This window comes from Populus trichocarpa, chromosome 6 (assembly GCF_000002775.5).
Source record: "Populus trichocarpa isolate Nisqually-1 chromosome 6, P.trichocarpa_v4.1, whole genome shotgun sequence".
NCBI classification, from domain to species: Eukaryota; Viridiplantae; Streptophyta; class Magnoliopsida; order Malpighiales; family Salicaceae; genus Populus; species Populus trichocarpa.
This window is the reverse complement of record NC_037290.2, coordinates 24,759,351-24,776,376: the sequence shown is the minus strand read 5'-3', so window position 1 is coordinate 24,776,376 and position 17,026 is coordinate 24,759,351. Positions and strand designations below refer to the sequence as shown.

General features: G+C 32.6%; 2 protein-coding genes and 1 pseudogene across 3 annotated transcripts; 1 reads left to right on the top strand and 2 right to left on the bottom strand.

Annotated features, from left to right (window-relative positions):
* Positions 1-548: 548 nt before the first annotated feature.
* Positions 549-6,327, top strand: LOC7471565 (uncharacterized). 2 transcript variants are annotated; one of them, XR_002982394.2, is made up of 10 exons: positions 549-792; positions 900-1,019; positions 1,127-1,306; positions 1,438-1,517; positions 3,193-3,232; positions 3,339-3,446; positions 3,900-3,980; positions 4,339-4,461; positions 5,245-5,427; positions 5,560-6,327. XR_002982394.2 is itself a non-coding variant. In XM_002309555.4 (9 exons), the coding sequence occupies exons 1-9, from the start codon at positions 682-684 to the stop codon at positions 5,290-5,292; spliced, it is 891 nt and encodes a 296-aa protein (XP_002309591.1). In that variant the 5' UTR covers positions 549-681; the 3' UTR covers positions 5,293-5,544. The 2 variants fall into 2 exon arrangements, 1 of the variants encoding a protein (XP_002309591.1); XM_002309555.4 differs by lacking the exon at positions 5,560-6,327 and having other exon boundaries at positions 5,245-5,544.
* Positions 6,328-9,861: 3,534 nt separating this feature from the next.
* On the bottom strand, positions 9,862-12,111 carry LOC18100679 (ammonium transporter 2 member 5-like; annotated as a pseudogene).
* A 1,078-nt stretch (positions 12,112-13,189) lies between these two features.
* Positions 13,190-16,539, bottom strand: LOC18100678 (gibberellin 3-beta-dioxygenase 1). Its single transcript, XM_006382004.3, has 2 exons — positions 15,954-16,539; positions 13,190-13,919 (listed from the first exon to the last, which is right to left on the bottom strand). Exons 1-2 carry the CDS (start codon positions 16,421-16,423, stop codon positions 13,361-13,363), a joined length of 1,029 nt encoding a protein of 342 aa, XP_006382066.2. The 5' UTR covers positions 16,424-16,539; the 3' UTR covers positions 13,190-13,360.
* Between the last annotated feature and the right edge of the window lie 487 nt (positions 16,540-17,026).

Genomic DNA, 17,026 nt, shown 5'->3' with positions numbered 1-17,026 from the left:
TTGTATTTTTATGAATAATTATTTTATTTAATAAACAATAAATATAATATAAATATTATTAAACCGACTTGAAATACAAACCAAACATATATACGATCATACTATGCCGAACACTACGAATCTTATAAAACAATTTAATTATGACTCTTAACATTTTGGACTTTCGAGAATGAACACGTAATTAAAATGACTGTTTATGAAGCTTCAATCAACCATGGCCGAAAGATTAATCGTACGTTTGATCCCTATTCTTTTACAATTTTATTTCTATGGACCCTTTACTCCTTTTCTTTTTCAATTGATCCCTCAACTCAAGAAAAGTTTTTAATCTAGCCTCTCCATCCAATTTATCATTAGATTTGAACACGTGGCAGGACATGCTCCAGAGAAGTGCCCCTTTTTCTTATATGTTTTCTGAATATGTTTCTTAAAATGAACGGAGTTTGGATAAAGGGACCATATTAAAAACATTAATAGAACTGAGGGACCAACAAAAAATAGTTAAGGGATCATATAAAGACAATCTCAAGAGTATACGGACCAAATATACGATTAATCCAACAACCGAAAAACTCTTTAATTTCCCATAATCATCATCTGATTTAGGCTAGCACACGACCTCTTCGATCTTTTCATAATAAAAAGAAACCTTAAAAAAACTCAAGTGATTTTCTCGTACAAATGCAACAACAACACGATGACGATACTAACAAGGTCATGCGATTTGAAGAGGAAGAGCTACAAAGTGCAAGAGCTTCAGTAGAAACACTGACTGCCAATTTGGACAATCTGGTCAGCAAATTATTTATTAAACATCTATTAATCTAGGTGGATTTTTTTTTCTTATTCTCTTGTGGGTTATTAATTTGGTGCTGTTAAATTTGGTGGGTTCTTGTTAGAATCAAAGAAAGGCTGATGTTTTGAACAATTTGGAACAATTACGAGAAAGAATCAATAAAGAAGGCGATGCTACTTATACCGGGGTGCAGAAATTAGTCCCTCTTTTGAAGTCACTAAAGGTAGTAAAACACTAAAAGTTAACTAATCCCACTTTGTTTTGTAAGGTGTTAGTGGTGAATCTTGAGAAAAGTTCTTTCCTTTTTGTGTTTTTGTTTTGTTTTTATAGGATTTGGAATCGCAAGAATCTGTTTTGCAATCTGATTACGATGTGAAGAGAACTGAATTGGAAGCTGAAGTTTGTAATTTGGAGGAGAAAATAGCTGCTGGGATGGACAGTGAGGGTTTGTGTAAGGACTTAGATTGTTTATTGAGTGAGTCACTGGAGAAACTCAATGCAGCGAAGAAGGTTTAAAAAACTTAAATAAGTTGCTCTTTCTGTTACTGTTTAGTTTGTTTAATTCTTTTTGGGAATTTGAATTGATTTGCAGTTAAAGTTAAATTCTTCAGAGATGGTGATGTGGTGTTTTGTTGTGTTAGGAATTAGCAGCTAGATTGAGGGCAGTGATGTCGGTAAAGCGGAAACTTGGTGAAGTGCCAACACAATCCGAACTTATCCAGTATGTTGATTCATTTTCCTTCTGTATTTTTAACTTTTGTTGTCTAGTTTTATTGCCCTTTAGCACTTCACATATCTAGTACACAAGATGTTCTAAAACTTGGAGCAAGTAAAATATCATAGATGCTGAAATGCCATGGGGTTATTTTTAATCATGTAACACATGAGCATTTCATTCACATAAATTGTTAGAAGTCGGCTGCAGTATAATTGGTGTTTCTATGAGCTTTAGCAAAAATCAGTTGTAATGTGGTACTCTTCAATTTAGTGATCATGGTAAATCATAATTCACCTTACGCATTAATGTTGAATGTACAAACACCCCCACACGCCCCAAACCAATCCTCATGTTCCATAATGTCGATTAAAAGCAAATCATTGAGATGATGCCTTTCTCGGTTGTCTTCGGGAAATTTCTCTTTGCTTTACATTACAGTGGTGACTGGAAATTGATGCTAGTGATTCCTCCGTAGAGGCACATTTATTGATCTAAGTTTGCCGTGGCTTCTTTGTCTCTAATTTTCTCCTTTTGCCTCAATTTATTTTTTTCTATCTGTTTCTTGTTGACAACAGATATTGTCACTATGTTCAGGAGAGATTTTCTCGTAGCTTCATGGGAAATAGTGAATTTAGTAATGACATATTCCTTGTCCTCGTCTCTAATCCTTAATGATTTCAACTATAGTCCAAGTTGTTGGGATTTTCATTTCAAAGGAGGGGTGAATTACACATGTCATCCTTATGATATGGTCATTTGATTATTTGAGTCTTTTTACTACTAATTTGATGATTTGAGTCCTTTTGCATTGTATTTTGTTTGCAATCAAAACCTTCCATCCAATACATTGTTAGTCGTGATCTATTTTGTTTAAAATCAAGTCCTCTATATTGTTCATGTTTGTTTGGAAGTGTCGTAGATGTTGTTTTTCAAAGTGCTTTTTGCTTAGAAATGCATCAAAATAATATATTTTTTTTCATTTTTTAAAACTCATTTTTAACATCAGCACATCAAAACAATACAAAAACACAAAAATAATAATATGAAGCTAAAACAAAACTCAATTTTTTTCAAAAGGGCAGTCCAACCACAATCCAAACACCCCTTAATTTTGCTTAAATCTTTAGTTTGAAATGAAGAATAATTTTCTATAAAATGAAGATCGATTTTTAAAGGGAAAATTACCCAAAACTTCCTATAGTTTGGTCGAAATTGCACTTACCTACTGACTTTTGAAAAATTATATTTTACATCATTGGTGAGTGTAAAATAGATTAAACTACAGGATTTTAGGATGAAAACTGACATGCAGAGCTTTTATAAGTTACCTCTTTCAAATATGAATTTCTATCCCATTGCTTAGACTTCCATCTTATCATCATAGCTGCAAGAAATGCCTTTTCTGATTCTGTTCCAAAATTTTCCACATTCTAAGGTGGAGTGTGCCTATACATCTGTCATTTTACGTATGAGTGTAATTGTTACTATTTGATATTACGCATTTTGCTACCTATTTTAACTTTTTAATGTTTGATATTGATTGACACCTGATCCAATGCTGCATCTATCATTCTATGTATGAACGTAGTGGCTACTTTTTGATATTACGATTATTGCTACCTAGTAACTTTTTAATGGCTGATATTGATTGACTCCTGATCCAATGCTTTCGTTTCAGGTATGAACGTGGGTTTTCAGATGTGAATGATCATATCCAGGTTTAAGATTCCGCATGTTGGTTTGTTGGCCTTCATTTGAAATTTTTGTTGGATCTATCTTCAACTAGTTTCTTTAATCACGTGTTGTTTGTTTGCTAATGTACAGGAAAAACATCGACAAACCCGCAAATATTATGCAACCTATAATACTCTTTTGGAGATTAAAGAATTGATGCTAAAGGAAACTTCTTTATTGAATTCAATAAGTTCACAGGTATTTGTCAAACAACATAGAATCTGCATCATCTTGCATCATCACTGTTTCTTTTTATGAATTCAGTTCTACTAACAAATGCATTTATGATGCTCTTTGACTAATCCTCTTTTAATTTGTGGGTCTTTTTTTTTCTTGCTAATTAGTTGCAGCAGTTTGACCTGTCAAGGAACAAAGCGATGCATAACTAAAATTATTTGACTCTGACTGGAATGCTATTGTGTTGTTATATGATATCAAAGTAACAAAGACTGGTGCTTATAAGTTCCCTTAAAATGCATTTACCTCACTTCTGGAGTTCAATCGAGAAAAGCCCACATTATGATTATTTCAATGATGTTAAACTTTTGATTACTGAGATAATACGTATAATAGATGTCTTCACTTGCACGGATCTGGCCATGATCTGTTAATTTCAATGTTGCTGACTTGTTTTGCATGTTGAATTCACAGTTTCAGGATGCCATTACAACTACCAATGGTTGCACAAAACTGATTGCTTCCATGGAAGGAATTGTCAAGGGCAGCCAACAGGTAATTGAAATCTTTTCTTATATATGAACTTAAGTAAGGTGAATTGAGAGTTCATTAATTTCCTGTGAGGATAAAAGGGTCTGGATGCTTGACAGTCAGAAAAGAAGGATAAGGTCCATAAAAATTTGGTCTATTTTGATATGCCTGCCTGTTCTATTTGTTTTTCAAGAGAGAACCATCCTCAAAGTAGTTTATTGATATTACTAGCACTAGTAGTTTGGTGGAGAAATGCAGTTTTGGCCTACTTTAAGTTCTTGGATGTGTTTTCATGTTCTTTCTTCAAAATACTGCTCACTTTTTTGCATGATAACGATTTTAATTATTTGAGGGAGTAATTACTACCGCATCCATCTTGCAGAAGCTGCAAAAGGTCGAACTTGGGCTTCAAGAAGAGCAGAAGGTTTCTGATGCTCTCAAGAAGAGGTATGCTGCAGCCATTGCAGAGCAAAGGCGCTGCTATTCCCTCTTGAAGGCTTTTCAGGTAAGCACTGGTCATTAAACTATGCTAGTCATAATGGTTATACTATGCAAGAACAAATTTCACAAATACTTCACCGTGTCTATCTGATATTAATTCTTGCTGGTTTCTGATAGTCTGAGCAAAAAACATTTTTAAGACTTTTACAAGAATGTAGCTTAATGTTATTACTCCGCTATCCTTCCAAAGTTATTTCAATGCTGTACATCATTTTCTTTTAAACTTTGGCAATGTATGAATATGCTTGGGCACCTCCGAGCCTGGATTTTTCTTGGCAAAAGAAAAGCTATTTATTGTCGATGAATTAAGTTAATCATGCGGAAATGCACTGGTTTATTTTTAAAGAACTATAGAATGGCTGTTGAGTGGTTCAGTGGTGAAAGACTTGGACTTGCAACCACAGGTCCACAAGGGCCCAAGTTCGAGTTTTGAGAATAGCTCCTTCATACAAATCACAATTCTCCCTCCTGGGGCTTCATTTAGATAGGATGTTAACTGGTAGTGATGCTTATTAGACAGCACTTTTATTTATGATATATGCTAGTTTGTCATATTTAACAAAAGGAAATAGTTACCTCTTTAACAAAAGTGGTTCACGAGTACGACCTATTTCATTTCAATTTCTTTCTGTCACTACACGTGCACGTGGAAATTGTTGCTGGACAAGAAAATAGAAATTCAGTGGGGCCTTTTTTTTTACTGTTTTATTTATTTATTTATTGTGGTAAAACAAACTCTGTTCCTACTTTGCCCAATTTACATCAATAGAGGTTTTTTTATTTCCAGGAAGAATGTGCAAAGAATGAGAGACTTCGGGGCCAGACTTCTGTTTAAAACGCCACTGCTGCCTCTCGTCTATTGTCGAAACGTCTAAGTATCAGTGCATCACTATTGACTCTTGAGCCGTGCCATAACTCTTGCAGTGCTGATCTCTTAGATCAGAAGGAGAGCATTATTGCCATTGAAAATGTAGTTAAACATTTTTTTTCCCTTGATTTTCCTTTGTAGGTTATATTACTGTTCTCATTTGTACTGTACCCCATTTTTTGTTTTTGTTTTTAACACTATCCGAATAAGTTTTATTAACCCACTGTCTTTTAGATAACGATGCCGGTCTTATTCCTTGGAGGTTCTTCATACAAGGTAAGTTGACTCCATATATTATCTGCAGTAAAACCTAACAGGATCCATTTAAGAGAGGAGAAAAACCAACAGGATCTCATCTCATTTAGTTTCTCATAGAAATGAACACATTCTGTTAGAATTTTGAGTAGGCACACGTCCATGCTGCTTAGCTTTCCTTGCTGGAATCCAGATGCAATTGTGATGTGATGCAATCGGTGATTTAGATTGTGTAAATGCTATTAAACATGTTTTAGGTTCCGTTTCAATTGCTCTTCGCCAACCTTTTCTTGGGGTGATTTAACAGCTCTACTGGGGCAAAAGCAACAGATATCTTGAGTTTGATACTTTCCATTCTCATGCATAAAGAATTTTGTATTCGGTATTTGTCTTGCATGAACCTGACATTATCAGTGGAAGAAGTCGATAGCAGGACTATACACGAACCTATACGGCCATACCCCTCAAAAGCATCTTAAATTTAAAATACTTTCCTAATGGCTACCGTTTATGTGAAAGCATTGAGCGGGAGAGACTCGCCAAGACTTCATTTTGTATGCTCTTAGAACATTAATGAGAGAGAGCAGCAGGAGCAACAGCTGGATCACGATATCTCCTGAAATAGCTTGTAACTTCAGTATCTATCACCTGACTAGAACTTTTTCCCTTTTCTCTTTTTCTTGGCATTAAAGTTAAAACATCCCTTGTCCTATTTGTATGACAAATTATCTCCCCTGGGGCCACCAACCTTGAGAATTGGCTTATTAGGCGAGTATGATTAGGGTCAGTTTTCGGCTGTCTGGTTGTGGTTTCGATAAATTCGGTTCAGTTTTCGGTTAACCGAGTCAAAAAAAATCAAAACCAAACCTGAATCAAGTTGCTATATGGTTTTCGGTTCTCAGAATCGAAAATTTTGGTTTTTTTATTGAAACTGAAATTATATATATAAAATAATAATGTTACGATTATTGTTTCCTTGAAAATCATTTTTGTCAATTTATTTTGGAAAAGAAAATTGAAAAAAAAACCAATAAAAAAAAACTAAAATCTTCAATTGACTTGTTTTTCCAATTTAAATCAATAGTGCTCTCCAATCTTGTCTAGAGAAAGTTGTTTTAATTTTTTTTTCATAAATTTTTTAGTTCGAGCGTGAATGATCTTTTTTAATTGAATTACTAGAAAGTAGATACTCGACCAGGATAATAGTTTTAGTGCATGTTTAACACAATATTGTTTTTTAATTATTTTTTATCTAAAAAAATAAATTAATATCATTTTAGTGTTTTTGTTGGATTCTATGTTATGATATTAAAAATAAAAAAAATAAAAAATTATTATTTTAATATATTTTTAATTAAAAAATATTAAAAAAATATGGCATAAAATAAGATACACCGTATATATAAAAGTCGGCCTAATATATATATAGATATATATCCCACCCCCACCACGAACCCCGAAAATTGAAATATAAAAGCAGACAGTCAATCATGAATCTCCTAGCGTCCTGCCTACAAGCAACCTAAGAAAAAGATGATCTGTTTCTAGAATCACTTGCTTCATTTTTTTATTCCCATGGAAATTGAACTCTTTCTCAAGAAGACAAGCTTACGGGGGCATGGGAATAATTTTTCACCAAAAGAAAATGGACAAAGTTCTTGACAAATTACTATCTTTGTCCCTAATTATATGTTTATGATGGCATGTTCGTTTATATCCATACTAGTTTGATTTTATGTGTTGTGTTGTTGCGCGAGATGAAGTTTTTTTTTTTTATGCTACTGCAACCCATAAAAAAATATATTATGGGTACTACAATCCACAAGTTTTTTATAATATTTTTTTTCATCTTGCATTGTTTTACATATTTATAATTCAAAATACCTTTTCATGGTTCACTAAGGGTTAATTTTACAAAATTAAACTATAATTGTTAAATAAAAAACAAAAAATTACCATAAAAAAAAACGTCAATGATAAAAACACAAATTGAAGATCTCAATAAAACAAAAAACAAAGCATGCAAATGAAAAAAAAATAGATTTGAGGTGGGAAAAAGAAGAAGCTTAAAGGGCATAATAATAAAAGAAAATGCAAATGAAAAGAAAAAACTTGAGGTGGTTTACTTATGAACAATCAAGTTTTTTAATGTGTGTGAATGAGTGTTTTTCTAGTTCAGGCCAGGTTTTATAATAAATCAAGTAGGAGTTAATTTGATAAACTCACAATTAGATCAACCCAGCAAAAAACCGAGTAAAATCATATTTGATTCTTCTAAAAAAAAATGATATTATTTTGATTTTTTTAAATAATTTTTAAATAATATTATTTTAGATTGATATGAATATACTGACTCAACTCATAAATTGAATTGGATAATATATTTGATCCGGTTTTATGTATATAGAAAAACAAACACCAGAAAATCCAAGCAAAGCAAGTGGTGTGTTACTTTTCTCCAAGATAATGTCTCACTTTCTTTTTCTTTTCTTTTCATTTGGTTGTCATCTAAAACAAAAGTATCAATTAAAGACAAGTCATCTGGGAGGCTTGTTTTGTCGTTTCTGTTATCTTTTTAATGATGTCGTGGTAATACTAATCAGCTTATAATATGGATTATGGAGGGCTTAGAGAAAACAAAACATCCACATCAACACAAACAAATGACGTCAAAACGAATATTGTAAAGCCTAGCTTCCTAGCTAGCTAGTAAAGATACTGCAAGGAAAATTAATTTAATTAGAGCTTAATTATTGTTTAAGATCATAACCTCTTTTTGTGTCGTTTAATGAATGATTTGTCAATTGTAATAAAAAACAGATGAAGAAAATTTATATCATATCACCTTGATAAAAAGACAAGCTGTCTTTTTTTTGTGATTTCTACATCACGAGAAAAAAAAAATGAAAAAACTACTATATATATGTATGATCATCAGCTTAGCAATGGATTCTAATATTATTAATTAAATTTGTTTTATAGATTTTTATAATGTAATTGATCACATAAAGTTTATATAATTACTATACAAAGATAAATCTAGTTTTTTTATTATAAAAAAAGTTTTGAATTCGAGCATTAATATTCGTTTAATTTTGATAAATCAAACTTATGTGATTAATCAATTGTGGTGATAAATGATAATCTTAAATATCAATATTAATGTTGAAAGCTTTTATATACATATCAATATGCACATTGATAGGTTAATTTTGCCCCATTTGTGATAAAAATACCATTGTGAAAGAGTTATATAATCCAAGACCGGTGTTGAACTTAAAATAAAATAAAATAAAAGTTTGCTTACTTGTTATGGTGAATCTTAAAAAAAAGAATTAAACCAAAACATGAATATTAAAAAGTTGAGTATTGGGATGGTCAAATATGTGATAACAAGAGCTTGATTTATGGCAAAATAAAAGGGGGAAATGTGTTGTTTTTAGCATGAAAAAAAAAGATGAAGAAAATAAAGAAATGAAAGAGTGAGAGAGGGAATCTGACATGTTATAACTTAAATATTACTAATGGATTCACCAATAAATATTGGCGGTGGTTACATTTTATCAATAATTCTATTTGTAATTCTGATACTCATTTTTTTTTAGTAGAAATAATAAGGAAATATTTGTCTAGTTTTTTTTTTTTATGAAAAATTTTCATCAATGAAAACAACAACGTTATATTTCATTGATAAATATCATCATAATTTACTAACAATATTTTTTCTGTTAATATTTTTGCTTGTGTTTTATAATTTTCTGGTAGTGACCCTTGTGCGTTCAATAGAGACAACTGTTGTGAGCTTAAGGAAGTGAATAATACAGGAATATATATATATATATATATATATATATATATATATATATATATATATATTAACCTTTTCCATGATCTTGGATTGATAACACATGACTTGGGTCATGGAAGAAAAAAATGGCCAAATTTGGTATGAATATCACCCAACATTTGTATGAACTCCCGATGATTTTAAAGATAGACTCTCCATATTGATTTGATTTGATGTATTTAGAGAAATTTAATAGATTTACTTACACAATTCAAAAATAAAATTAAACATAACAAAAGTATGCTAAAAACAGTCTATAAAAAGCATATATAATATTTAAGCCACCAAGGCCACCATCATATTCTTCTTTATATTAATAAAAGTTAGTCCAACATTTTAAGCCATGCTAATTTTATCTTGGAACCATGGATTGTATTATTATTTTTAATACAAAAGTAATTACATCTAGGCTTTATTTTTCTCCCAGACCATGCATTTGATCATTCAAATCATAAAAATGATTTGAAGATCCCCCACCAAAAAAGAAAAAGAAAAGAAAGAACATGATTATGTCATCTCAAGTTGACGAACAGACCTATAATTAATTTGTGGTCACTGGCAACTCAAATGCAGCATTCACCGAACTTGGATAGAAATAATTTTCATGCCTGTCTCCACTACCCCAAATAGCATAAGCTTCTTCACCATGAGCAGCATCGTCACCAATCTCCATATCCTCATCGGACATTCTTAGCGGCACCACCATTTGTATCGAAAGACATATTATGGTAGTAGTCAACACATTAACAAAGACAACAAACATGATTCCAGCAAACTGAACTCCCATTTGTCGAACCCCAGAACCAATTCTACTTTTGTCATCAAAACCATAAAATAAACCGATATAGTGCGCAGAGTCCCCAAAGAACAGCTTGTTCAGGTTCGGTTTAGCAAAAAGGCCTGTAAGAATACCACCAAGGCTACCGGCAATGGCATGTGTATGCAACACAGCCATTGTGTCATCAACCTTTTGAAGTATTTCTGAATGCTTGTGGATAACCATCATGGTTGTCCAAGGAATCGAGCCCGAGCATAACCCCATTATTACTGCTGCCCATCCTTCCACAACCCCTAAATCAAATTGTAATTCATGTATGTGAAGAATTTACTTAGGATATAGTGTTCGTTGCAACATAAATATTGCCAGCATCAATTGCAGTTTCGGATCATATTTGCATTGCAAGAATATACATCAGATTTAAGACTTGATATTGCAAGTTTTTTTTTTTATGTTGGACTTACCAGCAGCTGGAGTGATGCATACTAAACCAGTGATCATGCCTTGAACTGCACCAATAACAGATGCTTTTCGGAAAAATATGATGTCAAGTCCTAGCTACCCAAGTAAGCAAGCTAGTAGCCGTGCATAAATGGGTGTTCAAGACTGCCAAAGAAGCATCAGAACTTACTACATAAGGATCTCCTCCATTAAATCCTGTCCAACCCATCCAAAGCAATCCTGCCCCAAATAGCATAAGAAGGATGTTGTTTGGAGGAAATCTCTCTCTGTCCTTAGTCAGACGTGGACCGACCTGCAATATACACATGTAGTAACAAAGTGATCGGTCCATTTAATGATTAAATAAAGTTAATCAAACCTGAATGCATGACGTGCAAGTTGCAACATGTGGATACGTTAATGGATCATACAGCAGGAAAAATCTACGAGGAAGCTTGGATGTATCAAGTGCATGATGAAAACTTTTTCGAGTTTAAATTTTATCAAATAATTCTATATATAAATTATCTATTCTTAAATTTAGCAAGCAAAGATCCGAAAACCAAGCCTGGAAAATGTTGATTTTGCTACTTTAATTATTTTTCTAGTTAATTTTGTATTTTAAATATTTTTTCTATTTAGATATGGATTCATTATATATACATGGTTGGTGTGTTATTTTTTTTATTGGATTATTGAATTACATACTTTTAGAAAATATTAATTTTCTCTATTTATTTCTCTATACTTTAGAGTTATATTATTAAATTTCGAGAGCTCTAATTTTTATCAACGTGCGTCATTAAATTAATATAATATAGTTTTATTTTATAGAATATGGAAAATTAGAGCAAGTTTTACCCAATATGCTGCTGTGTAACCTGCTACGCCTGAAGACAAATGAATCACATAGCCGCCAGAATAATCTATTAGTCCCATCTTGAAGAGAAACCCACTTGGACACCACACACTAAAAGCTGTGAAAGTATATGAAAACGTTAGCCATAGAGGTACAAACATCATCCAGGCATAGAAATTCATCCGTCCCAACACCGCGCCGGCGATCAAAATCAAAGTAATCGCTGCAAAAACAGATTGGAAATACACCATTGTTGCGTTGGGGAACATTCCAAGAAATGCTTTCGAAAGAAGATATTTTTGATCCAGAGCGACATTAGCCTTTCCCCAAAATGGTAAGAACTTAGAGCCAAAAGACATTCGATAGCCCCATGTAACCCAACAAAACATCACACAAGCAAATGCATAGAGTACCATAAACGCTGAATTTACTGCCCATTTTTTCTTCACTCCACCACCATATAGAATCATTAGCCCTGGAATACTTTGTAAACCAACGAGTGTTGCTACTGTTAATTAGTTGCCGTGCATTGTCCGCTTTGTTAAACCAGTCTGGACTGGCCTCATCAGGCATTAGATTAGGAGGGAAAGCAGTCTCGTTACTCATTTTTACTATCCCAATATTCTTTTTTTTCTTGTCAAGAAAATATGAAGGTTTCAAGATGGCATAGTGCAGACTCTTGATGGGCTTATAACTAGATGAATAATGATTTTGTTTATAACGATAAGCTGTCTCTATGTTAAATTAGTTCTTTTCACTCCATTGTCCACGATCCATTGTCATTTTCCTGTTTTCTTAACTGCTGCTCATGATTTTGAGATTGTTGGCGATCAATCCAACCAATTTCAAGATCCCTTCATGTGTTTTCAGCAGTTTCGCTGATGTCCCATTTTGGCAATCACGATGGCATGACACACGCACACACACACACACACTCTTTGGTTACAATGGAAGGCATCGAGCCGACATCGTCCTAGTTTACTAGTAGAGGGGAAAAGAGAAACCACTAATCGTGTGCTAATGTTTTATAAGAAAAAGATGAGACATCGACTTCGTCAAAAGTCTTTAGAGGATGTTAACATGTTATTTGATTTTGTCCCATTTGCAATAAAACAAATCATTGTGAGTTTGTCCCATTCACAGGTAATCAAGATTCTAATTTATATTAGGGGAATCAATTCATATTTAAATTACAAGAGGAGTGGAATGAAGATTTGAAATTGGAAGGCTCCCCAACACCCACATTATTATATATATAAAAATTAAAAGTAGGTGGTTAAAGTTTAGAAGGCAGCTAATAGTGATGTATTTGTGTTTTAAAAATATTTTATTTTAAATTAATATTTTTTGTGTTTTTAATTTTTTTTATGTATCAATATCAAAAATAAATTTTAAATAAAAAACACTTTAATAATAATTAAACAAGTCCAAAGCTGTCATCCACACAGCTTAGAAAGGTGAATAGTATGTTTATCAAGGTTGGCATCAAATTGTATAACGAAAATCTTATGTATATTTAGATTCCCAATCATGGAAACTAAGGCAAAGCATCCACGTATAACTTGGATCCATCACATTGATCACTAGCTAGCTAATTACAATAATATATATATATATATATATATATATATATATATATATATATATATATATATATATATATATATATGAATTTACACATTCATGAACAAGCCAAAACAAGTACTGTAATATTACACGATGTATGGAATAGAGAGAGCTTTCATTAATTTTAGGCAATACGATCGAGAACTCACCCTCGTGTCTTTGCTCCGGATTCTATCCTTAACTTTTATGTAGATAGATGCACACATATATCACAACTAATACCTTTCCCCTAAATTCTGATCAAAGATAGTGCTTTCTCAAGATTCTTAGCCTTGATGCCAATATAATCTCTGACCGATACAGAACGATATAGAGGCATTTGGGTAGAATTCAAAGCCAGAGGAGAGATATGGAAATCAGAAGGAAGGCAGTAAAAATAAGCCAAGGACAGCCTTTGTTGGTTCTCTTTCATAACCACACGATGAAGAACACTACGAAACTGAGCATTTGAGAGAATATGCAGGAGATCACCCACATTTACTACAAGAGATCCGTTTGTGGGAGATACTAGAACCCAACCAACTCCTTCTTTGAAGATTTGCAAGCCATTTACTGTACTTTGGTGTAGTATTGTCAAGAGGGAAGTGTCTGTGTGGGGAGCTAGACCCATGGCTCGATTTGGGTCAGGACATAATGGATAAGAGTTCAGCTGTAAAGCAGTGCTGTCACCTCCAGCTGAAACGACTCTACTTATTTCTTCTTCAGATATGTCCAAGGACTTGAGAACTAGATGCATTAGGGTTACGGCTAGCTCCTTCATTTTCTTCTGATAATCTTCCATTACATCGCTGTTTATGTATATATGCATGTAATTATATTAGGAAAACTGACAGAATTAATTAGATCAAGAGATCAAATGCTTCTTCTTTTTTTGTAATTTAATCCCTACTTGTAACAATATAACTAATTTGATTACTAAATAATTTGTTTATTGCACTGTACAGTTAGGGACTAATTAAACTAGAATTATGGAAATGAGGCCACTAGCTGGTAAAAATAAAATAAAGGAATTAATTAAGATTTGAGGGTCTTGAACTATATAATTTTATATTGGGGACCCGATGAGAAAGTATTAAATATTATGACAATAATTAGCCTTCATAATTCAAATCTAAACATAACAAAAAAAAAAAAAAAACATGGGGGAGCCAGCCATGGTCCTAGCCCCACAGGGAATGTGTAGTTTTGCCCTAGCTGACAATGAGATGAGTATATATACTATGGTTTGTAGAAGAGTCAATCTTTGAGTGGTTTAGGATTTTTGGATCTTAAAGCATCATATGTTGTAATTTATGAGAATGAGTATCTAATTGGATTTTTACTGTATTTATATTTTATTTATTTATTTAGTATTTATTAAATAAAAAATTTAGATATTTATATCCAATTTATCAGATTTTGAATTATATCCATTTAGATATTTATTATCCAAATATTATTTATTATTTAATATAAAATAAAAGAGTAATATGTGTGTATTGAATGATGAAAGTATAAATATTAATTATGCATATATATATGTATTATATAAATATTAGGATATGTAAATATTTTATTGGATTAAAAAACCACAAATTTTCTACATGTCTACATGTGTGTGTATTGTATATATATATATATATATATCTTGAGTCAGATTGAGATTAGGATTTGGATGGAATTGGACAATATTTATAACATATGATCTATTACACCACATAGGGTAAAATAATTATATAAAAAAACTCACTTATTCAAATTGATTCTAGTTAAAATTCATGTTAAATATTTATCATCCTTGTATACAAATGATTTTTAACCAATCAGAAACTGACACCTCTATGATATTTGCATAGTATTATATATGTTCTCCAACCCTTTCCAAAACCGCAGTAATTATTTCTTCCTTGAACTTGTGCAACTTTTCTTCCCAGAGGGAGGGGGGAAGAATTAAGTAACATCGAAGCACTAAAATTGAGAATTTCAAGTCAATTCAAACTTGTGCTAATTAAGCCTTCTTTATTCATATGAAGTTTAAATATCAGTTAAAGTTTGTCTCTTTTTTTTCCCTTCAAAAGCAAAAGTTAGAGTTATTTTTTGAATTATGATTTTATAATTCAAAGATTCTTAAAGTATCATCTGCCGTTTGGATTGTTGAAAAAGCTTAACAAGCTAGGGATGCCCAAAGGAAACCATTTTTATCTTCCCTTATTCTTTCTGAAAGCACATGATTCCACAGCAATGGCTACGAATAATATTATACATGGTATCTAGCCATTATAGATATATCTTTACTCCTTTTTATTTTTATTATAAAAATCAAGGTAACAGGATTATATATAGAAATTAAAACAGTTTGATAATCAAAACTCTAATATTATATATATAGAAGAACAATTTCAATCCAAGAAATTAGATTCTTGATAAATTCCAGAGTTATGGTTGTGCAAATTAAAACATGATATGTCGAATATAACACCAACAAGTGATTGATTGGGAAAATTGCTGCACAAATTGTATCATACGAATTCAATACCATAATGATTGATAACCGTGTGATAATTTCGTGATTGGAAGCTAGTTTTGCTTGAGAGGGTAAATCTTGGAGATGGGAAGGGAAACATATGTAAGGTGAGGACAACTGATCATGGTTTGAGCTTCACCTTGGCACCTCTAAAGTTGAAACATGTTGATTAAGAAACTCTTTCTCGGTTGATGACTCAAATCTTACTTAGTGATTACTTCCTTGTTAATATAATATAAGCCTTAATTACGAGCAATTAAGATGCAATATGAATTACTTCCATAAATTTCTCTACGTGCATGAAAATGCATGGACTTACCAAAACCTTCGGTAGTCATTGGGCCAGAGATCCCTAGCGTGATCAATAGAAGAACCCATGATTGTAAACCCTTCATGCCACATATACTTGTTGAAGAATGGCGAAATCCGAGCTAAGCCATAGCCGGTGGCTCCACCAGGAGACCTTAAGGCCTTCAATTTCTGTCCTGTCGGGAGAGAGAAGAGTCTTCTAGCCTCGGACTCAACTTCATGGAATAGGTCCAATGGAATGTCATGGTTTGTGACTTGGAACGCGCCCCATGCCTCACAAGCATGCCCTATCAGTTTCCCTGCATCAGGATCCTTGAGGTCGACAGTGGGAATCGATAATCGGTCTTCGGACTCAGAGGCATGGGAAGTAGGCTGCCATACATGTGAGTCGGGCAAGGTTCGGACCGAATCAAAGTCTAGTGGGATAATATGGTGGGGATGGTGAGGAAGGTCTCGATAGGCTTCAGAAAGAGTGCTCATGGTAGGTAGCTATGCTTGATTAATATTAATGGGGAGGAAACAAAGTAAGCTCGAGAGAGTTTCTCAGTTGAATTGGAACATAAGTAAATTAGATATATTAATGGATCAATACAAGGGATTAGGTTAAATAATGTAGGTGGATGAGGGTGGCTTTTGTCCTGATCAGCGATGTCTGTTTGTGAATTTGGAAGGATATGGGGATCGGTTGAATGAGACAAAAGCAGGAAGAACCATTGAGAAAGTTGAGGCACATCTCAAAAACTCCAAACTGTTTGTTTGTTTGGAATTTGGATATGATAAGAGGGACCCTCTTTTTATCTTTTGCTTTTGTGGACAATAGACATGCCTTGTCCACAAGTAAGAGGCTGTGGAAAAGCAAATCATTTATTAAGCTTGCAATAAATCATATATATATATATATATATATATATATATATATATGATGTCGGGAGTTATCTTAATAGTGTTTGATGATTTTCCAATTTACAAGTGACTCTAAAAAGTATTAAAAAAATAATACAAAATTATTGTTAGAACTTCGTGTGTATATATGTATAGTATTTTTAAATTTAAAAATCAAGAAGGCGTATTATATTTAGTATA

Coding starts and splice junctions, on each gene's coding strand:
- LOC7471565 (XM_002309555.4), top strand. CDS start 682: ATGCAACAACAACACGATGACGATACTAACAAGGTCATGCGATTTGAA. Junction 793..899: donor CTGCCAATTTGGACAATCTG/GTCAGCAAATTA, acceptor GGTTCTTGTTAG/AATCAAAGAAAGGCTGATGT. Junction 4,462..5,244: donor CCCTCTTGAAGGCTTTTCAG/GTAAGCACTGGT, acceptor TTTTATTTCCAG/GAAGAATGTGCAAAGAATGA.
- LOC18100678 (XM_006382004.3), bottom strand. CDS start 16,423: ATGAGCACTCTTTCTGAAGCCTATCGAGACCTTCCTCACCATCCCCAC. Junction 13,920..15,953: donor AATGACTACCGAAGGTTTTG/GTAAGTCCATGC, acceptor ATACATAAACAG/CGATGTAATGGAAGATTATC.